Source organism: Podarcis filfolensis (assembly GCF_964270895.1).
Source record: "Podarcis filfolensis genome assembly, chromosome: 18".
NCBI lineage: Eukaryota > Metazoa > Chordata > Lepidosauria > Squamata > Lacertidae > Podarcis > Podarcis filfolensis.
Window position 1 is genome coordinate 2,459,041 of NC_139622.1, and position 23,293 is coordinate 2,482,333.

The following is a 23,293-nucleotide window of genomic DNA, read 5'->3' on the forward strand; positions in this document are numbered from 1 at the left end:
GTGTTAAACAAACAAACAAACAAACAACATGATGAGTCCGCCCCCCCCCCAAAAAAGCACTGGTTATAACACCAGATTTCAAAGGCATCAAGTTAAAAGAATGCCACAGTGGTTTGGGGACACTGGAAACCTCAAGAATATTTTTTGGGGGGGGTGAGGAGACACAAACACACACTGAACAAGAAGCAAGCAGTTCGAAAACCATCTATAAATGTTTTTATTTTGTAAACAATGACATATGTGAGTGTCCCCATGTCCGTTCCAATTCTAGGTTTCCACTTCTATCTTGTGCAACAGCACCTTTCGTTTACAAGTCAACATTGTTCTAGAAAAAATCAGGGTTGGTTTTTACAGCCCATCTCTCCATCAAGGGATCCAGTGTCCCCCTAAATCTGTTCTCCGTCAGAGGAAAGTGAGTGGAGGCAGGAACAGGAAAAGGAAAGCAAGGAAGATCTTTATTTTCCCTGTCTCCCACCTTGCAAGGAGGTGAGGGCGCAGAACAAGGGCGCATAAGAGCTTTTAAAGATTTTAGAAACTGCCCAACCCCTTAGCCAAAGACCACCCAAGAGCATCACACAAGTGCCACAGAAAGAGGCAGTCTACAGCTGAAATTTGAGAGAGTGGCTCATCTCCTTTCTGTCCAGACACCTGGCGATGTTTGCTGACTGTGGTGCCCTGGCTGGCTAATCTGGGCAGGACCCGAACCAGCGGATTCAAACAGTAAGAAGGAGGACTCCAACTTTCTGATGGCAAGAGCTGTTCAACAGTGGAATGGGAGGTGATGGAGTCTCTTTCCTTGGAGGTTGGGTGGCTGTCTGCCAGGGATCCTTCAGCTGAGATTCCTGCATTGCAGGGGGTTGGACTAGATGGCCCTCAGAGGTCCCTTCCATCTTGACAATTCTGTGAAGTGTGCTAGCACTGAGTAGACAAGGCAGCTGCTGCTGGGAGCTTCAGGAGAACCCCTGAGTGGACCTGAAGCCACAGAGATACTAAAAAACAAAAACCCAGAGGCAAACTGGTGAGCAGGGTTGTTGGTTTTTTGGCTTTGCACAATGCGATCTGGTTTGCGGCCGGACAGTGGAGGGAGGCGACCCCCTGCTCCTCTGCCTCATTGCTTCTTCTTGATGTCGTCTTGCGAGACCACCGGGGAGAAGAAGGCCGGATTGCGAAGGCAGCGGTACACCAAAAGGTGAGGCCCCACGGCGTAGGCAAGGTTGAAAAGGGTGACCAGCCACCAGGCACTTTCGGGGGTGCGGTAAGGAAATGGGGTGTGCTGGTGGAGCGAAGAGCCAATGTGAGAGAACTGGGCCTGGAAGGAGGAACAGACAGAGAGAGGGGGGCTGTTAGGATGTCCTTATCTTCACCAGAGAAATGTTGGAGGGTAGGGATAAGTCACTAGGCAATCTTTAGAAGACATCTGAAGGCAGGTCCCACCCCCTCCCCAAGCCACACCCTCTCTCTTAAGCCACACCCCACTCCACAAACCACACACAGGACTCAGCTATACAGCTGCAAATAAAACGTTTTAAGTGTGAAGTAAAGTGGGTGGCTAAACCACTGAGCCTAGGTCTTGCCGAGCAGAAGGTTGGCGGTTCGAATCCCCGCGACGGGGTGAGCTCCCGTTGCTCGGTCCTTGCTCCTGCCAACCTAGCAGTTCGAAAGCACGTCAAAAGTGCAAGTAGATAAATAGGTACCGCTCCAGCGGGAAGGTAAATGGCGTTTCCGTGCGCTGCTCTGGTTTCGCCAGAAGCTGCTTAGTCATGCTGGCCACATGACCCAGAAAAACTGTCTGCAAACAAAATGTCGGCTCCCTCGGCCAGTAAAACGAGATGAGCTCCGCAACCCCAGAGTCTTAGTCATGACTGGACTTAACTATCAGGGGTCCTTTACATTTTTTAAAGTGCAGTATTCAAATGTGACACTAGATGGCGATGGTGAGCTACAGCAAATTTAGCATATTTCTCAAAACAATTTTTAAAAAGCATTTTCACAGGGGTTTTTTATATGTGTGTAGATTCCACCAGACTCTATTAAGCCACACCCACTCTCTCAAGCCACACTTACCAGCCCTGTTTCCCACCCTCCTTGAACATTTTCACCGGTGTGTCCATGAAATCTGAGCATGCCAGGAAGGAGGGTGGAGAGGGCTGTGTGGAAGGCGGTCTGGGAACCAGCCTGCTCTGCACAGAGAAACCTGGCCTGTGTTGCTCCGCCCACATTTGGTCATGGCCCCGCCCACCATTGGGATGTGGCCCCCGCAAAGCTGCCCAGAACGGAATTTGGCCCTCGCCTCCCTCAGCTTAGAATACCCTGTGGAAATCCCAGAATTGGAACTGGTGTCCTGTGACAAAGCAGAAGAAAGCTCCTTAGCCCCTGCTGCAGTCCATACATGTCCACGTTACCTGGGCAACAGCGCCAGCGGAGATCAGGGCCCAGTCGGGCATCCATGAGCCTCCCGGGGTGAGCAAGCCGTAAAGGCAGAGGCAGAAATATGGCAGGCCGTAGAACAGGAAGACGAGCATCTGGGAAGAAGGGCGGGCAGGAGAGTTAGGAGGCAGAGCAGAGTTCGGTCAAATCTCAAGGCGACCACAGAAACTCTTGACTGCCTTTGAGACACAAGGACAAAAAGCAGGCCAAGTTTTTTTGGTTTTTTAATGAGAAACAGTGTGCTTGCAAAGGCTTGTTGTTGGAATCATAGAATCAGAGTTAGAAGGGACCCTGAGGATCATCTAGTCCAACCCACTGCAGTGCAGGAACAGGCAGCTGTCCCTTCGGGGATCAAAGCTGCAACCTTGGTGTGTTATCAGCGCCCAGCTCCAACCGACTGAGCTATCCATTGTTGTTGTTGTTATATTTCTACTTATTCCTATCCCGCCTTTCCTGCAGCCAGGACGGCTTGCACAAATTAAAACAGCCACAGATAAAAATACAGAAAGCTTAAAACATGTAAAAGAGTCAAATGTAATTAAACTCCAACATTTATTTTTTTAAATCATAAAATGCACATAATAAAAACAGTGCTATCAAAAAGCCCTTTCCTTTAAACACAGACCTGCGGGAATAGAAAGGCCTTTGCCTGCTGGTGGAAGGACAGTGAGGAGGGAGCCAGTCTGGCTGCCCCAGGAAGGGACAAAGTTTCAAAGTTGCCTGGGAGCAGCCCCCACTTCCTTTCACTCAGTGACGTAGTCTAATTTGTGGCAGATTGAGGTGTGCAATGGATCAAAGCAGGGCTCAGGACTAACAGCTGGCCACGTATGGGTCCCAATTTCTTCCACAAGAAATTTGTGATTTGATCCCAGAATGTCCTGCTTCCCCTTAGGACGTCCCTATTTTCATCGGAGAAATGTCGGAGAGTATGGGCTTTGGTGAATTCTTGCACTACAAGAGAGGGAGGAAAACCTTTCTCTCTCCACGGACGCTCCCCCCCCCCCCCCGCAAAAGAACAAGAGGCTCTGCTCACCTGGATTTTGGGATAAGCCACCGGGTCGCGCAGGTACGGCTCCTGCTGGTTGATGTAGTCAAAGCAGACGTCCGCCTTGCAGTCCAGAACGACCTGGAGGCAAGAGCAGATCAAAAAGGATGGGGGGGCGGATTTTGGTGGGGCTTTTTATCAGGAGAAATTAGGAGCAGCTAATGGAAGGACGCGGGTGGCGCTGTGGGTTAAACCACAGAGTCTAGGACTTGCCGATCAGAAGGTCGGCGGTTTGAATCCCTGCGACGGGGTGAGCTTCCGTTGCTTGGTCCCTGCTCCTTCCAACCTAGCAGTTCGAAAGCACGTCAAAGTGCAAGTAGATAAATAGGAACCGCTCCAGCGGGAAGGTAAATGGTGTTTCCGTGCGCTGCTCTGGTTCACCAGAAGCGGCTTAGTCCTGCTGGCCACATGACCCAGAAGCTGTCTGCGGACAAACGCCAGCTCCCTTGGAACAAGATGAGCGCGCAACCCCAGAGTCGTCCGCGACTGGACCTAACAGTCAGGGGTACCTTTACCTAATGGGAGGAGGGGTGGGCAGCCTCTGGCCCCCAGGCCAAATCTGGCCTAGCATGGGTCCCAGTTTGGACCACAAGGACATTTCTCCCCCTCTAAAGCTACACCCACCTGTCTTACGTATGGCACATTAGGGCAGGGGTGCCAGCTTGGATAAAATGTTGAGGTGCACCCCCACATAATCAATCACATGTTGCGGTGCATGGGCACCATTTGAATGGCAGTGTGCATTAACTATGGAAGGTCCCAGCCCCCTCAAATATTTTACTGGGGGGACGAAGTTGGCACAAGGTAGAGAGAGCCAGCTTCTCGTGGGGAACTTGGTCACTCAGCCAGCGGCCAGCCAACGAAGCCCCATGCGCTATGACTCCCAAGCACCTAACTCCTGGCTGGCTGCCACAGGAGAGGCCACCCACCAGCCCAGTGGCGTAGCGTGGGTTGTCAGCACCCGGGGCAAGGCAAGTAATTTGCGCCCCCTAACCCGTGGATTTGCGCCCCCTAACCTGTGGATTTGCGCCCCCTAACCCGTGGATTTGCCCTAACCCCCAGATGTTGCGCCCAGTGCGGCTGGCCCCCCCTGCACCCCCACGCTACGCCACTGCACCAGCCTATGGCTACAACGATGGGCAATTGTCAGGTGGGTTGCCCACCGACCCCACAAACCTGTCAAAGTTGTGCCACAGTAGGGGGGACGACAATGAAACAGCAGAACTGATAAAGATTTGGGTTTTGCTTTGTTTTATAAAGCAAGTAAATTTGGGGAAATGATATGTGATGAGATAAAAGAGATGTTTAAAGTGATTATATATTTTCAAAAATCAAGCTCTTCTCCTAGGGATTATAGGGACAGAAGCTTACGCTGTTTATGTATGTCAACAGCAGCATATTTTCTCTATGCATAAAAATGGAAAGAAGAAGAAGGATTAGTGAAGTGATGGGCTGTGCTGAATCAGCAAAGCTAAGAGCTAAAAGGAGAGAACTTGACGATGATTGCTTTATGGAAGAACAGAAGCCTTTTTCGGACTATTTAAAGAAATATGATCGTATGATGAATTCACAAGCAGGATTTGAACTATGAGTAACAGAACGAATGAGAGATTATTGAATTATTGTCATAATGCAAGGGAGGGAAGACAGGGGGAGAAATAAAAAACACCCTGGAAAATGGGAGGGGACCTTGACCAAGCAACAGAAGAATCTATTCTGTATTGGAATGCACATGTGAAATTTCTGGAAATTTTATGAAATATATTTGGCAAAAAAAAATGATTTTTTTAAAAAAGATGGTTCTAGTCCTCATGAATTCTGTTTGGGCATCTGTCTCACTGACCTGGCAGCGGGTCTCCAGGTTTCCAAGCAGGGAATTGCACCCTCCACCCCCACCCCCTACCTGGAGGGGACCAAACTGGGACATTCTGCCTGCAAAGCAGATACTCTAACCACTGAGCAATGCTGCCTCCGGAAGATAACCATATGCTCACCAGTCCCCGGAACAGAGTGAAGCTGATGTCAAAAAGGAAGAAGCCCACCAGGACCAAGTCCAGCGGGCGCTGCAGGAGGCTTTTGTGCTGCTCTTCCGAAACCTTCCCCAAAGGAGAAAAAAGGAAAGTAAGCTGACAGAATTATAGAACTGTTGAGCTGGAAGGGACCCCAGGGGCCATCTAGTCCAACCCCCTGCGGGTCTTGAGTTGATGATGTGTTTGATATGTGTGGCATGAGTTTATAAACCAGGAGTAGCTGGGGCAACCCAGCCAGATGAGCGGGGTATAAATAATAAAATTATTATTATTATTATTATTATTATTATTATTATTATTAGGGGTTCTGAAACTCAGGCGTGGAGGTCTGAGCGGCTCTGGGAAATTTGCTGTCCTCTGTCGGAAACAGGACACTGCGCTGGACAGTCTGAGGCACCAAGGCAGTTCCTTATAGGCCCTTAGATAAACCTACGGGACACACAGTTGCCGTAGTAACTGACTGTATCTTCTGCGGACATTCGAAGTCTATCTCGCCCCACATGTGGGGCTTTTCTGTTTCAGGAAGTTTTTTATGTTTGACATCTTGTTATGTTTTTATATGTGCTGGAAGCCGCCCAGAGTGGCTGGGGAAACCCGGCCAGATGGGTGGAGAATATTAATAATATTAATAATATTAATAATATTAATAATATTAATAACAATAGTAATAGTAATAGTAATTTCCTAGCGCTTGAGCTGGAACCCACAGTTGATGCAGAATGCTGCATCAAAATTGCTGACGGGAGTGAGACGCCATCTGTGTGTCACTTCTGTGCTCAGAAATCTGCATTGGTTGACAATTGGCTACCAGGCCAACTTGAAATAAGCAAATAAAAACCCTTAACCACTTGCGGAAAGTGGTTGTTTTGCTGATGGAAAATGAGGTCACCTATGACATCACCTCACATCATGCAGGCTCCTTCAGCCGCTGCAATCTGCAGAACTGCCACTGTCACAGGGTGACCGCGATCATTTGGGTGTGACTGCACCGAACTTTGGGACTCCTGGCTGATTGGCTCCTGCTAAAAGCTTTTTTTCCTGTTTTTCATTTAGGCTAGCCTATCCAGATGTCTCAACATGTTTCCTTTTAAACTGATAGTTGGCTTTAGTTATTCTTATTTTCAAATGCTTTCCATCGCTGTTGTGGGTTTTTTTTGCAGGGTGTGTGTGTGTTTCTGATAACATTATTGTTTTATTCTGACCGTAGATTGCTTTGCCCACCATAAAATCATAGAATCATATGGGGACTGAACTTGCAAATTTTGTGTTATCGGCACCCCATGCTCTAACCAACTGAGCTATCCCTGCTGAAAGCGGTACTTAAATCTCCTGATGTGTGATTAAAAAAGAAAGAAAGAAAGCCGGTGGCTAGAGAGGAACCACTGGGGAGGTCAATTGGGAACAAGATTCTGGACCGGGCAGACCTTTGCTCTGATCCAAGAAGGCTCTTCTGACAGTGGTTTAGGGCAGCTAAGAAGAACCTCCACTCAAAAGGGCAGTCTACCTCCTACCAAATGCTGGAGGGAAGAGAACGTTGGTGCCTCTGGGGCCTTCCTGGGCTGGGGGGTTTCTAGCTGTCAGAGACAGGATGCTTTGGCTTAGAAGGTGATTTCTTCCGTTACCTTATCGGCCGTCTCGAGGGGCAACGTCTTGGGCTGGGCAAAGATCCTGGAGGCAGCCCAGATGAGGGCGAGGAGCAAAGGGATGTTGAGGAAGAAGTCCGGACGGATCTCAGAACCGTATTTCCCTGGGAAAGCAAGGATTGGTCTCAGTCCACCCACAAGTTAATAATAATAATAATAATAATAATAATAATAATAATAATAATTTTTTATTTATACCCCACCCGTCCCGGTTCAAAAGCCGGGCTCAGGGCAGCTAACAACAAATTTAAAACACTTAATTGTAAAAGCAGCATAAAATACAGTATAAAAACATGAATAACAATAAAATTCAAAGTTCAGAAATCAATTTAGGGGAAATCCATCTAATAAGCATTAGATAATCCCCAGGGCTAGCTGGCTGAATTGGTCCTATTTGGGCCAGCGAGGAGGCCAGGGGAGAATTAGCTGTGGGGTCTCAGAGCAGGTGATCTTCATAAAAGGGGAGGGAAGAGAAGGGAAATAAAAGATCAGGCAGAATTCAAATTACAGGCCAGGCGGAATAGCTCTGTTTTACAGGCCCAATGTAAGGAGGTTAAATCCTGCAGGGCCCTGGTCTCCTGGGACAGAGCATTCCACCAGGTCGGAGCCATCACTGAGAAGGCCCTGGCCCTGGTGGAGGATAGTCTGACTTCCTCAGGGCCTGGGACCTCTAAACTATGGTTATTCATGGACCTGACCTCTAAACTATGGTTATTCATGGACCTTAAGGTCCTCTGCAGGGCAGACCTGGAGAGGCGGTCCCGTAAATACAAGGGCCCTAAGCCACAAAGTTAAATCTTGGGGACACCAGTCAACCCAGTTCTGCTGGGGGACTTATTAGAACATGGATGGTGGAATCATCTGCCCCCCACATCCCAGCGATTGCAGGACTCCAAACCTCTGCAGCCCTTGCCTGGGCGGAGGGAATGGATGAGTTTCCTGCGCTAGCAGCACCCAAGTGACCTCCCCGGGGGCGCAAGCCTGGGCCGTGTGTCTGGGGGTCCTGGGCTGCCAAGATGACAAGACCCCCCTCTTGGCCTCACTGAGGGGGTCCAAAGGAAAGCAGAGCAACAGAAGTTTTCCTTCTTCTAAATGGGCCCCCTTCCCAGGTGGACGAGCCCCATCTGCCCCTCTGCAGAAACTGCCTTCTTGACCATTTTGTAAAAAAACGAATACCAAATTATTATTAAGAACATGCATGTATCTTTAAAAGAGAGAGAGAGAGAGAAGAGAGAGAGAGAGAGAGAGAGAGAGAGAGAGAGAGGTGGCCGCCTTAGGAAACCTCCAGGCCCTGCGCCACCAATCTCAGGCTTTAGCTCAATGAACAGAGCACCTGCTTTGCATGCATAGAATCACAGAGCTGGAAGGGACCCCAGGGTCATCTAGTCCAAGCCCCAGGAATGCAACAGGTCCCGGGTCCCACCCCCGGCCTTTCCAGGGAGAGCTGTGGAAAGGCTCCCTCTCTTGAGCCTCAGAGAGCTGTTGCTGCCAGCCCGTGTTGGCAATACTTTGCTAGATGGGCCAGCGGTCTGTCTCATTATAAGGCAGCTTTCTGTTGAAACTAGTCCTTCATTCAAGACCATGAGGACTAGACTCTTGGTTTATTTTTCCATGAAATGAAAGGGCAGTCGCTCAGAGGTAGAGAACCTGCTTTGCACACAGAAGGACTGGGAAAGAAAGGTACTCTCTGCCTGAACCCCTGGCGAGCTGCTGCTGCCAGTCCGTGTGGACAATACTGGTTTGGGTGGACCACGTGGTCTGGTTCAGAAGAAAGGCAGCTTGTTGCGGTGTGTCAGAAATCCCACCCAGCAGTCTGGGCAAATCCCTAAAAGAAGCATAGTATAGTTGGAAGGGACCCAAGGGTCATCTAGTCCAACCCCCTGCAGTGCCGAAATCTCAGCCAAAGCTGAGAGAAGGAGAACCAAACTCCTGCTCTTCCCATTTTTCATTCGAAAGGGAAGATTATGGCAAGCAACTCACCAACCACATTCCCCAGCAGGTAGACGACAAAGTTCATGGTGAGGGATCCGACCCAGTAGAGCCCAAGGTTCCGGTAACTCTTCCTGGAGAGCAAACAAAGAGTCAGCACAGCTTGCCTACTCAGCCCCACCAAATATAACTGGGGTCTATTCCCCCACTCCTCACTCCAGGCCTGAAAAATCCTCCCCCCCCCCCCGTCCCAGAGAGAGATTTTATGTCTCCAAACAGCTCCAGGACCTGTAAAAACCCAGGGAGTCCACAAAGCACTACCAGTTGGATTTCTGCCTGGCACCTTTACAAAGGTTCTGCAAAATCCCCAGCAGAACGGACGACCTCTGGACTCTCTTTTGTTGGAGGTTTTTAAACAGATGACCCTTGATATTCCTTCCAGCTCTACAAGTTTATGACAACAGACCCGTCTCACCTTTGAGTGATGGCTGCAATCATGGCCAGCTGGAGGGCGAAGTGGGTGATGGCAGCCCAATAGCAGTTCATCATACCGTGAGCTGTGCTTAGGTATGGCTCACCCTATAGGAACCAGAAACCAAGACGTCAGTCACGGCCAGAGACCCGTCCCATTCAACCATCCATTTCAACGTCTGCACGTCCCCCAGAAATTAAAAGTTGTGACTCTGTGGCCAAAAAGCAGCTTTTGCATGACACACACACGCACACACACACACACACACACACACACACACGAACAGGTTAGTTCCTGACATTTCCAGCTGTGGCTGAGGAAATGGTACCTAAATCCCCATCTGAAAACCTGAAGAGATGCTGCCAGCCAGTGTATACAGCACTAAGCTGGATGGATCAATGATCTGACTTGACTCGAGGTAGCTGCCTATTTGAATTGGTTCTTTATTCAAAATGCTGAGGACTAGAATCTTACCTTTTTTAAAGCGGAGGGCCCTAGCACTCTGGAGTTCCAAGACTTTCCTGGGGATGCCTGTGACCAGGTGCTCTGCTGCTGAGAGATGAGTCCTCCCTGAGCGAAGGGGTTGCTAAAGGGTTGGGGGTGGACCGAATGGCCTCATGGCACATTTCCGAAGCAGCGACTCTATGGATGTGGGCTTGGGGTCCGGAGAATAGAAGAGATGCTTATTCAGTGGTCCAATGCACCATGCTCAGCTTTGCTATGTAAAATAGCTGGGCCAAGTACCTGTGATTTGTTGCCATAGGGCAGAGAAGGGGTAAGCAAATGGCCCTCTGGGTATTGCTGGACTTCTGCTCTCATCCTCCCTGGCCATGCCGGGTTGTTGGTGATGGGAGCTGTAGTCCAATGACATCTGGAGACACCCCACCCCTGCTATGGGAACGAACATTTGTGCTGGAGGATGTGCAGACAAAATCACAAATGCATAGACAGTCACAAATGGAGTTTCAGAACCTGCATGGAGGGAACTCTATAATGTCATACCCCCAAACTTGGTGGCGAGAAAAAGACAATTTGTTGATCCCTGTCTCTTCCTTCCTGTCACTATACACTCTCTTTTTCCTACCAGCGATGGCGGATGACATATGTTTGCTCTCCTCCAGAGAGCAATCTCCATTTTGAACTGGGCTATGGATATTTGTAAAGTTTATTGCCTGCCTGATTTTCGTCACTGTATCTGCTGAATCCTGGCAAGACTTATGTTGGGAGTAAACCTTGTAGTTCCTGGCAGGGTGGGGTAAGCGAAGACAAGCAACAACAATCAACTATAACACTGTTCCCTGCTCCTGCTCAGGCTGCGCAGAAAAAGCAGTTTGTTTCCAGAAATTCATTCTGACTGTGCAAGTAAAACATAATGAAGAGAATTCTACAGGATGTGTTGCTACATGAAAAACCTACATTGGCTCCCAGTACGTTTCCGAGCAAAATTCAAAGTGTTGGTGCTGACCTTTAAAGCCCTAAACGGCCTTGGCCCAGTATACTAGAAGGAGCGTCTCCACCTCCATCGTTCAGCCCGGACACTGAGGTCCAGTGCCAAGGGCCTTCTGGTGGTTCCCTCCCTGCAAGAAGCCAAGTTACAGGGAAACAGGCACAGGGCCTTCTCGGTGGTGGCACCCGCCCTGTGGAACGCTCTCCCACCAGATGTCAAAGAGAAAAATAACTACCAAACTTTTAGAAGACATCTAAAGGCAGCCCTGTATCGGGAAGCTTTTAATGTTTGACAGACTACTATATTTTAATATTTTGTTGGAAGCTGCCCAGAGTGGCTGGGGAAACCCAACCAGATGGGCAGGGTACAAATAATAAATTATTATTATTGGCACAAGCAGTCCGGATCCAATGATTCCCAGGCATGCACCTCCAGATGGTGAAGACATCAGGCGCCCGGGCATCCTCACTTGGTCACAAGTGGCCAGTAGGTGCAAAGAGTGCCTAGCTAATTTTGAGCACCGGCTGTTAATGGCGTCACTACCTATGCCCAAGCTGTAGAAAGGTACAGATGTACCCCCTTCTCACAAAAGGTCTTGTGTCTCCAGGGGCCTGGCTGAAAGGAAACCTGGCTGAAAGGTTTTATGTGATAAAACCACCCACCGCTCAGACAAAGGTTTGAAGCGTCTGATTTGGGTTGCACACCCTCCACGCCCTCCCGGTTGCACTCCTGCCTGCGAGGACTTGCCTGTCTCGTGTAGCCTTCCAGGAAGTTGCTTATGTAGCCATCTTCTTCCAGAACAATGACGGCGCTGATTCCCGACACGAAGGAAAGTGCCACGAACACTGCAGGGATATGGGGAAATAAATATTTGTGTTTTCCACTGAATGCACTTTTGAGTTTCATGAGGGATAGCGACATTTTTTTTGAAAAGGTGGTCAGCTGTTTACACACATACATTAAACACACAGAGAGAGAAAGAGAAGCAGGGGGAGGAGGGAGGGGCAGGCATGAAAATGTCCAAAGAGAGACAAGAGACTTACCATAGATGAGGGCATCCTCAGAGTCACTTGCGGAGTAAACCAGAGCAAACAGGAATAAGAGGATCCCAAAGGCAGTCACTGCGATGGCCGAGGGGCTGCAAGGAGGAGAAAACAAGGAGGGATCCAAAGTTAAAAACAATGAAAAAGAAGCAACACGTTTGGTTTTTCGTGGCTGGACCATTTCTTCATATGCCCAGACATCCTGCTACTTTAACGTAAGAGTCATCCTGCTGGATCAAGCCCACAGGGCCCCCCTAGTCTAGCATCCTGGCCTCGATTCGGAAGTATGCTGCCAACAGCTGCGGGGAGGCTGAGCACATCCGTCCCGGCTAGGAGACATCGACAGCATACCCTCCAACATTTCTCTAGGGATGGAGGTGGCCTCTTTAACAACAACAACAATTTTTATACCCCACCCACCTGCCTGGGTTGCTCCAACCACTCTGGGCAGCTTGCAGCATATAGAAAAACAAAAATAAAACATTAAACATTAAGACAGCTTCCCTATATGGGGCTGCCTTCAGATGTCTTCTAAAGGTAATAAACTATTATTATTATTATTATTATTATTATTATTATTAATAATAATAATAATAATTAGTAGTAGTAGTACAGTGGTATCTCGGGTTACATATGCTTCAGGTTACATATGATTCAGGTTACACACTCCACTAACCCAGAAATAGTGCTTCAGGTTAAGAACTTTGCTTGAGGATAACAGAAATTGGGCTCCGGCAGCAGCAGCAGGAGGCCCCATTATTATTATTTTTTTATAAAATATTTATTGAAGTTTTCAAAAAATTTAAAGAAAAACAAAACACACACAAAAAAAGGAAAAAAACCCAGAAACAAACATATACCTTTCAATAACATTTTTCCTTGACTTCCCCACATCTCCCCTTCTTGTATTCCAATTCAATTTTTAATTCAACAAGTTCCTATCCCCAAATTTTACCTTATTATATTTAAATCCTTTTTGTTTAACCAATTTTAACATAAATCTCAATCTTGATACATCAAATCTTATTCTTAATACCTTTTTCTAAAGTCAACCCCAATTCCATTTCACGATTTCCCCATTTTAATCTAGAATAGCAAAACAAATTATTTACAAGAAAAAAAAAAGAGAATATATTTGTACCGCCTTTGGATACCCAAAACCCCACTCCCCGCTTTTCCCGGTTTCAATCTCCAACCAATGTCCATCAATCCATCTGGTATCAGCCTGGTGATCTCACATCCGAGGCCCTTAAGTCTCTCTCCTTTCCTCTCTGCTGGTTTTTTTGATAGTCCTTTATGTTAAACGCCAAATCTCGGAGAAGCTCTGTCCCCATAAGGTCCATACTTCTTCCTGCCAGGCCTCCATATTTAAAATTGTAATCCAAATCTTGTTTTTTACTTCTTTTAAGTCCAAATGTCCCAAAGACTCCTGCTTCCACTTTGATCAGATTTGTCTTTTCCTTTAAATCCATCTTTACAGGCCTTTGGCCTGCCAGGTCTCCATATTTGTGATTGTAATCCAAATCTTGTTTTTTGCTTCTTTCTTTAATCCTCTGCTGCATTATAGCTCCTCCTTCTTTTCCCTCTAAATTGTCATGTGTAGCTTCTTCAAATTTCTCAAATTCCTTTTCTTGTTCAGCTGCAAGAGTTTTTAGTTCAAGGGCACAGTCTTTTTGTTCTGGTACAGAGACTTGAGTCAAGTCCCTTCCAATTTGTTTGCTTTTTCATTCAATATTGTAACATTTTTAGCCAAAACAGTGCTTTGTTCACGAAGTTTTCCCAGGCTACGAAAGATCTTCTCAAGTGCAGTCTGTATTTTTCCACTTACAGCCATTCTGTAATGTCCCAGAGCCCCCTCTAGGGGAGTACTGGTTACTTAGTGTTCCTTCCAGTTGTAAATCCAAAAGTCCTTTATTTTCCTTGATTTTCGACAATTTGTTACCTAAATGTAACAAATATGACCAGCCGAGGCAATAGAAACAAAGCTCTCTCTCTTTTTTTTCCCTCTCAGCTTTGACAGCTAGTTTGACAGCTGTCAAAGTCTTTTAAATCTCTCCAACAGGCTCCCTCGCGGATCGCTCCCGGGTCCTGGGGGAGGGGTAACAATCCACTTTCAGAATTAACTCTTATCCTCCAGCACATTCACTTATACTGCCAAAACGTGAAATTAGTTCACGCCAAAACAAACAAGATGAATTTTAACAGGGAGAAATGTAAAGTATTGCACTTGGGCAAAAAAAATGAGAGGCACAAATACAAGATGGGTGACACCTGGCTTGAGAGCACTACATGTGAAAAGGATCTAGGAGTCTTGGTTGACCACAAACTTGACATGAGCCAACAGTGTGACGCGGCAGCTAAAAAAGCCAATGCAATTCTGGGCTGCATCAATAGGAGTATAGCATCTAGATCAAGGGAAGTAATAGTGCCACTGTATTCTGCTCTGGTCAGACCTCACCTGGAGTACTGTGTCCAGTTCTGGGCACCACAGTTCAAGAAGGACATTGACAAACTGGAACGTGTCCAGAGGAGGGCAACCAAAATGGTCAAAGGCCTGGAAACGATGCCTTATGAGGAACGGCTAAGGGAGCTGGGCATGTTTAGCCTGGAGAAGAGGAGATTAAGGGGTGATATGATAGCCATGTTCAAATATATAAAAGGATGTCACATAGAGGAGGGAGAAAGGTTGTTTTCTGCTGCTCCAGAGAAGCGGACACGGAGCAATGGATCCAAACTACAAGAAAGAAGATTCCACCTAAACATTAGGAAGAACTTCCTGACAGTAAGAGCTGTTCGACAGTGGAATTTGCTGCCAAGGAGTGTGGTGGAGTCTCCTGCTTTGGAGGTCTTTAAGCAGAGGCTTGACAACCATATGTCAGGAGTGCTCTGATGGTGTTTCCTGCTTGGCAGGGGGTTGGACTCGATGGCCCTTGTGGTCTCTTCCAACTCTATGATTCTATGATTCTATGATTCTATGATTCTAGTTACTTTTGACTTCTCACGAAGAAGATGTTCTTTTCAACCTTAGTTATCTAGTCCTTGCTTTAAAATGTTTACAAGAGGGGGAGACGGACTTCCTCTTTGCGCCTTCCCCGCTCGTGCCGAATCAAAAAAGGGGATTTTTAATATCCAATTTCCGTAATACTCACGGGTTGTTACTTTTAGTCCAAATTTCAAAGGAAGAAGTCAGCGCTCTCCAACCATGGCATGCGGCTTCGCTTCGCGGAGACGGGTAGACAGCTCTCAGCTCCGCGCCGCTCACCCCCGGTATGTTCCGGAGCCTTTAAAAAGGCTCCTTTGCAGCGGGGGGGGGGACGCAAATGGAGCCCGCCAAGCCTTCAGTTCACAGGCTTCCCCGCCTGTGATTTTTTTGGGTCCCCGCTTCGCCGTAGCGGTAGAACCCTGACTCCACGAAGCAGATTTCCTCCGGAGATCGGAGGAAATCCGCCATTACAGTTGCTGGCGCTGACCGGAAGTCTAGCAGGAGGCCCCATTAGCTAAAGTGGTGGTTCAGGTTAAGAACGGACCTCCGGAACAAATTAAGTACTTAAACCGAGGTACCACTATATAATACACTGTAGTATTATATAGGATTTCCCTATTTTCATCGGAGAAATGTTGGAGGCCATGAAAATGCTTTGTGAGTCCACATCTAATCTTGCCCTTTTATAAAATTTATTCATTGGTTTGTGCTTTTCTTTTTGGCAACCTACTGAAAAATAAAATAAAATAAAACTGGGATTAAGGGCTTTTCTCAGGAGGGTGGAGGTTGTGTGCTGTGTGTCCTAATAGAGCACCTTCCTTCTGGTAGGGAGTGCTCTGTGGGGTGGGGAACAACAAAACCTGGCGGGGCGAGGAGGGTCAGTTGCGCAGGGAGAGGGAAGCACCCCCACTTTCATCTGAGGAATGTTAGAGGGTATCATTTTGGCTCTTTATTCCAAACCCTGAGGACTAGAACCTCACTTTGGGTTTGAGGAAGGGCCATAGCTTTCCAGGCTTCCAAGCAGTAAGTCTGTGTGCAGATCAAGGCTGGAGATCAAGTCTGCAACCTTCTGCATGCACAGGAGCTGTTCTGCTGCAACCCTGGTCCGAAACCCGAACTGACATTCAGGTCACACAAAAAACCCTTTTCCTCTGCAAACCTGCAGCTCCAGCACCTGCAGATGTCAGCTGGTAAGGGGTAGGGACAGCCCCTGAGCTGCAAATTGAAAGGTGGTTTTCTCTCTCTCTCTGTGTGTGTGTGTGTGTGTGTGTGAGAGAGAGAGAGAGAGAGAGAGGCAGCTCAGAAGCAGCCACTGTGCATCAGCCACACAGCTGCAATGCAGATCCAGACCAAACTCAGAAACCTCCTTGCAGCAGATTATATATATATGGCTCTAGAAAAAGTGCCACTCAGCATCCGCAGAGCTGCACAGGGGGTCTTTCCAGATCAATCGCTGCCTGCAGTGGAAGCTAGCAGAGGACAAGTGGATCACGGAGGAAGAAGATTTATCCCAGTTCAGATTTTTTAAAAGGGCTCCTTCAGCAGATGCACAAGCGATAAAACTCCATGCTTGGATTAGGGTCCCTTCCCTGGAAGAGGAGAGCAGGATTCTGGTCCTCATGAACAAAGGGCTGAATTACATGGAACCCAGGAAGTTTCAGACCCTTCAAGTGCCCCTGTTTTCCAAGGACAGTCCTGGCTTTACAGAAGCCGTCCCAGTTTCTGATTTGATCCCGGAATGTCCCACTTTTCCTTAGGAAACTCTACAGTTATATGATTCTGTGAAATACATATATGCCACCCTGGGCTCCTGGGTGGAAAGGGTGGGATATAAATGCAATTTCTCTCTCTGTTTGTGTGTGATTGAGTGGTATATAGAATCGTAGAACTGCAGAGTTGGAAGGGACCCCGAGGGTCATCTAGTCCAACCCCCGGCAACGCAGGAATATTTTGCCCAACGTGGGGCTCTAACCCACAACTCTGAGATAAAAAGTCTCATGCTCTACTGACTGAACTATCCTCCATTACTTATAGGATGCCGGTGGCGCTGGGGTCTAAACCACAGAGCCTAGGACTTGCCGATCATAAGGTCGGCGGTTCGAATCCCCGCAATGACGGGGTGAGCTCCCGTTGCTCGGTCCCTGCTCCTGCCAACCTAGCAGTTTGAAAGCACGTCAAAGTGCAAGTAGATAAATAGGTACCGCTCCGGCGGGAAGGTAAATGGCGTTTCCATGCGCTCTGGCACTTGTCACGGTGCGCCAGAAGCGGTTTAGTCCTGCTGGCCCCATGACTGGAAAGCTGTCTGTGGACAAATGCCGGCTCCCTTGGCCTGTAAAGCGAGATGAGTGCTGCAACCCCATAGTCAAGTTTGACTGGACTTACCGGTAACTGTCCAGGGGTCCTTCACCTTCAACTTTACCTTTACCATGACTTATACTACTTGAATATATATATATATATATATATATATATATATATATATATATATAATGGATATTTAGAGATAGACTGCACCTGAACTTGGGGTTTCTATTTATTCCTTTAAAAACAACAACCTTGCAAGCTATTTATTAGCTGATGTGGCTAATAGGAAGGCTGCTTGCATGTCGCCAACCTGCCCATCCCCGCTCAAGGGTAAGCCTAGCTATGATTCACCAGGCTGCTGGGCCAGATAGCAGGTCCCTGTTTCCCAGATAGCGCAGGGAAAAGATCAAAGTTCGGCCGCCTGTCCAGAGTGCATCAGGCGACAGCCAGCAGAGCCTTTAGGACATGAGTCCTGCAGCTGCCAGACCAGGCCAAGCAGGGTATGTGTGTGTGTGTGTGTCTTTGTGAATGGACCCTACATAACCCTTACTAAAATAGTAGGGGAAAACTGCAGTAAATACCGGTATGTTCTCTGCAGCAGTTTGACAGTTGTTCGTTTGTTTGTTTAATTACAGTGGTACCTCGGGTTAAAGATGCTTCAGGTTACAGACGCTTCAGGTTACAGACTCTGCTAACCCAGAAATAGGACCTCGGGTTAAGAACTTTGCTTCAGGATGAGAACAGAAATCGCGCTCCGGTGGTGGCAGCGGGAGGCCCCATTAGCTAAAGTGGTACCTCAGGTTAAGAACAGTTTCAGGTTAAGAACGACCCTACAGAACAAATTAAGTTCTTAACCTGAGGTACCACTGTAATTGATTTTCCAAAAATCAACTTCCCTCACTCCCCACCATGATTTCCTCAATTTCTCTATTACTGCTGCATATTGTAATTATACCACGCCTTCTTTCCTCAGTATCTTTTTTCTCAGTATCTCGATGACTACTGTCCTTACTCCAAACCTGTTAGCATTTTAGCATATTTATAATGAGGTTTTTAAAATATCATCTACAAACATTTTCCAATCCTCCTTTAAGACTGACTCATCTCACTCTAATTTTACTAGCTAAATTTGCTAATTCAGCATATTCCACAAACTTCACCTGCTAATCCTCTGCTTGTGGCCTCTCCTTCTTTGGAGGTTTTTAGGCAGAGGTTGGATGGCCATCTGTCATGGATGCTTTCATTGAAATTCCTGCACTGCAGGGGGTTGGACTAGATGACCCTCGGAGGTCCCTTCCAACTCTACAATTCTATGATTCTATGCTGCTAGAAAGCTGATAGCCAAACAGGGGTAAGTGGGCAATTGTCCGCTTTGTAAACAGGAGTGAGAAATCCGGCATGGAATATTAATGCATGCATCAAAAAGAAAAATAGGTGTGAGAAATGATGGGGGAGGGAGTCCCATCCAAAAGTTGTTATGCCATTTGCTGACTATTGGAGTCGTAGAGGTTGAAATAAAAATTTTAAGGCCATAGATAGATAGATAGATAGATAGATAGATAGATAGATAGATAGAGATTCTAATAAATGCATATAAAAACCACATGTCTGAAACCCCACAGAAAAAGTCCTGAAACCATTTTGTCCCTCCCAAATTGACCTCAAATATTTCTCTGCAAGGTCAAGGAAAATGAAAAAGCCTCCCCATTGTCTTTTCCTTCACAAATCCTGTCTTAAGGGTATGTCTGTGTGGGAATAGGGTGAGCCTGTGACCTGGCTCAGGAACTAAGTATTTGTCATTACAAAAGACTGGCCAGGCTCCCCAGGGTATCCAATCAAGTAAGCATTAATAGGTAACCTGCCAGACAGGAGGTAAACAACGCACTCAGATTTCTGTTGTAGACCGCCTTTTCTGTGATGTAGGGATGATGTATTGGGGGATGTTCTTGGGTTACACCCCTTCTGTGATGTATGTATGATGTATGGAGGGGTGGTCTTGAGCTCCAGGGCAGGCAATTTAAAATGTCTATATAAGGGTGGACACATCTTTGTTCTGGGTCCTCCTCCTTTCCTGCGTGTGAGGGGAGCACCCTGTTGCAACAGATCAATAAAGATCAGGCTTACGAGCTGATTTGCTTCTCAATACTCTCTGGTTGGCCTCTGTTATTTTCTCTGACTGATGGAGAACCCACAAAGGACTCTATAAGGGCTCTTGTGTCCCCCATAGGGGAATAAGGGCAGATTTTTGTTTATTACAGGGTCAATGCAACAATAGTGGGAACGTTTTGTTGGAAGTAATACAGAATTTGTTCATAAACCGGCAAAACTGAACAGGAACAAAGAAAGCTGCCTTTATGGCTGTTGGTTCATCTGTCTCAGTAATGTCTGCACTGACTGGCAGAAGCTCTCCAGGGTTTCAAGCAAGGAGTCTTTTCCATCCCTTCCTGAAGCTGGACTGGACTGAACCTGGTTCTCTTTGTGCAAGGCAGATGCTGCAACCACTGAGCTGCAGCTTTGTCCCTAAACGCCTCTTCCCCATCCACATATTTCTGAAAATGGCAGTTTTAAATAGGTGCATCGCCTGCTCTGACCTGTAGCAGCAACTCCAGGATTACATGCCCTCCAACATTTCTCCAATGAAAATAGGGATGTCCTGTTTACTACTACTAATAATAACAGCAATAATTTTATTATTTATACCCCACTCATCTGACTGGGTTGCCCCAGCCATTCTGGGTGGCTTCCAATAAATATTAAAACATTAAACATAAAAAAAAAAAAATCTTCTCTGTCCAGGACTGCCTTCAGATGCCTTCTAAAGGTTGTACAGTTACTTATCTCCTGGGCTTGGGGGTCGCATAACTCCAGAGCCTCCAATATTTCTCTGATGAAAATAGGGACATCCTAAGGAAAAGCGGGGGACGCAGGTGGTGCTGTGGGTTAAACCACAGAGCCTAGGGCTTGCCGATCAGAAGGTTGGCAGTTTGAATCCCCGCGACGGGGTGAGCTCCTGTTGCTCGGTCCCTGCTCCTGCCAACCTAGCAGTTCAAAAGCACTTCAACGTGCAAGTAGATAAATAGGTACCACTCCGGCGGGAAGGTAAACGGCGTTTCCGTGAGCTGCTCTGGTTCGCCAGAAGCGGCTTAGTCCTGCTGGCCACATGACCCGGAAGCTGTACACCGGCTCCCTCGCCCAATAAAGCGAGATGAGCACCGCAACCCCAGAGTCAGCCATGACTGGACCTAATATTCAGGGGTCCTTTACCTTTAAGGAAAAGCGGGACATTCCAAGATCAAATCCGAAAACCAGGACAGCTTCTGTAAATCTGGGACAGTCCCTGGAAAATAAGGACACGTGGAGGGTCTGGGATTTCAGACTGGGGACACTTCCAGCAGCACCTGAAAATGCTGGGGATCTGCACCCCAACTCTTATGTTTGTCAATCCTCAGGTAGAACCATAGGATTGTTGAGTTGAAGCGGACCCCCAACCCCCCTCTGCTGCAGGAATCACTCTGCATTAATAGGGGAGGTTGTTACCCTATAAAGCATGCCCATTCCTCCAGATGGCAATATTGAAGAAGTGTCCCATGGTTAAACTGTGGAACTCCCTGCCACAGGATTAAACAAAGTCAGAGGCAGCAATGCTTCTGGATTCCAGCTGCTTCAGGACAGGAGAGGGCTCTTGGGTTCAAATCCTGCTTGCAATTTTTTTTTTTTAAAAAAAGCTTAACTAAAAGTAGAAATAATCTGAATATTTGAAATTGAAATGCTTGCTGAGATGCCACCATCTCCCTCCCTAGCGAGCATTTCCCTAGAAAAAGCCAGTGCCTGCTTTTTTGCAGGCGGCATTATCATGTCATCCTTCATTGCAATGTGCAAGCTATTCTCTGCAGAACATCAGAATTCAGGATACTACAGCATCTTTCTTGCTCTGCCAGGCACCACTTGTGCCATGCAGACGTCATTCTGTACCTTGCGGAGAGCAAAGACCTGGCTAAGGTTGACAAGGGCAAGAGAGCATCTCCTGGGCTGTGCTTACTAGAAAAACTGTGTTGGGGAAAAGGAGGAATTTGAGAAGGAAGTGCTGAAAAGGTTTTCAGCAAATCCAATAAACCTTTTTAAAAACAATATAAAAAGGCGTGCTCTTTGTAATTTTGCAAAATATACTCGCCAGCTGCATAAAAGGTACTCCCTGATGTTAATTCTTTATTTGACTTCCTAGTTTTCAAATGAAAGAAGATTTTGACGGATTTTTCTGAGCATTTGGAGTCAAAAGAAAGTAATTTGGAACTACTGCTGCTGAAACATTTCATTCTGAATTGGCTAGACAGAGCCAAGCAGAGGGTGGGGACAGAGCCAAGCAGAGGATGCCCTGCCCACCCCCACAACATAAATCCTGGCTCTGCACATTCAGGTTTCCCATTGTGGCATCTGTGGAAACAGGATGCTGGACTCAATGGGTCATTGGTTTCATCCAGGAGGCTTTTCTTAGGTCCTTAACAACTAATAAAGCAAAACAGTGGCGTAGACGGTCCAGTAAAACAATGCCCCAAAATGGCACTAAAATTGCCTTCTTGACAAGTTGCAAGATTGGCCTGCAAACCCCCAAACCACCTCCTTGGCCTTAATATGTAACTAAGAATTCCTTTCTTAAAGCAATAAATAAATAAAATCAGCAGAGTCACCCCACAGTCCCTTTGAATAGCCATGCTCCGATGGGGGAAATTTCCAATGAGCTGAGAAAGATGGGAGAAATGTTGGACAGTATGGAATAGGGTGTCCCCATTTTCATTGGAGAAATGTTGGCAGGACCCAGAATGTATGTTTTACCTGCATGATTGCTTTGGCTGTTCCCAAGAGGGCCTGGGTCAGATGGCCAGGTGAGTGTGATCACCGGAGAGAGCAGGAGATCCAGAAATGGTCAGGGTTATTATTATTTCTCTCCCCCCCCCCCCCGACGACGCCTTCACATGATACTCACTTGTCCAGGACAGACAGGCCGTCCATCATGTAGAAGGGGAAGGCAAAGAGGAACAAGGCGATGGTTAGTAAGAGTGGATGCGGTTTCATGGTAAGAAAAATGGCTCAGCCGGCTGGGAGTGCAAGGTCGTGGGAACGCACTGGGAAGCAAGTTGGAGGGTTAAGCGGCGGCTGGCCAGCCTGACACGCAGGCGTTCCTCTCGCAGCTCCAGCGACGCCTCGCCAGCCGCTTTCCCACACTGCCCACCCCATAGGCAAAAGGGAACTATTTGGCAGTCCAAAGGTCAAAGGAGAAAGACTGCCTTGCACAAGACCCAGGGACCCACCTTTTAAAAGGGCGACACAGCTTTTTTAAACATTTGCTTCTCCTAAGGTGGTCCTGTCCACATATCCTTTCTTGGGGCTCCCATTATCACCAGCCCTGGCCACTGGGCAAGCTGATCGCTGGGAGCCCCAGGTGGCAAAGCACATAATGGCAACTAGACATTCTGTTTTGGCAACTGCAACCTTGGTTTAAGGAGTTACTTGGCCCCTTGCTGATATATCCAAGTTTCTAACTGTCCCCAGGGTTTCAAATTACTGGTATCTGCTTGTCTCGAGACAATGGAGTGTGCCTGCGTGGCTGAAGTCAAATGGATTTGCAGCATCAAAGTGACCTCCCTGGAGGGCAAGCCTGGTCAGTGTGTCTGGAGGTCCTGGGCTCCCCAGACAAGACTCAGGGGATTTTCCCAGTGCAACCCAGAGATGCCCTTGGCAGGTGGACCTGCAACCTTTTGCATGCAAGGCTCTGTCACTGACCTGAGGCCCTTTCCCCAGAGATTTTTCAGGGGTGGAGGAAGTTGCTTCTTGACCTCGCCCTGTGCCAGCCAGAGTTTCCTCAAGGGGCTGCGCCAATCCTGGAGGAGCAAGGGTCGGCCACGTGGCACAGGCTGGCACACCGGTTTCGAAAACTGCACCGCCCTCTTTGTCTACCTCTAGGAGCGCCCATTT

The 23,293-nt window shown here is 47.5% G+C and overlaps 1 protein-coding gene across 1 annotated transcript; it reads right to left on the minus strand.

The window, feature by feature from the left end:
* Positions 1-188: 188 nt before the first annotated feature.
* TM6SF2 (transmembrane 6 superfamily member 2) lies at positions 189-22,569 on the minus strand. The gene is made up of 10 exons (XM_083594801.1): positions 22,305-22,569; positions 12,037-12,131; positions 11,741-11,838; positions 9,550-9,653; positions 9,126-9,208; positions 7,125-7,249; positions 5,467-5,568; positions 3,461-3,553; positions 2,403-2,522; positions 189-1,309 (listed from the first exon to the last, which is right to left on the minus strand). Exons 1-10 carry the CDS (start codon positions 22,391-22,393, stop codon positions 1,109-1,111), a joined length of 1,110 nt encoding a protein of 369 aa, XP_083450927.1. The 5' UTR covers positions 22,394-22,569; the 3' UTR covers positions 189-1,108.
* Between the last annotated feature and the right edge of the window lie 724 nt (positions 22,570-23,293).

Bases quoted from the DNA above. Each gene is read 5' to 3' on its own strand.
- TM6SF2 (XM_083594801.1), bottom strand. From the start codon at position 22,393: ATGAAACCGCATCCACTCTTACTAACCATCGCCTTGTTCCTCTTTGCC. The intron at 7,250-9,125 runs GTGAGTTGCTTG...TTGCTTTCCCAG, and splicing joins CCTGCTGGGGAATGTGGTTG to GGAAATACGGTTCTGAGATC. The intron at 3,554-5,466 runs GTGAGCATATGG...TCTTGCCTCCAG, and splicing joins TCACTCTGTTCCGGGGACTG to GTCGTTCTGGACTGCAAGGC.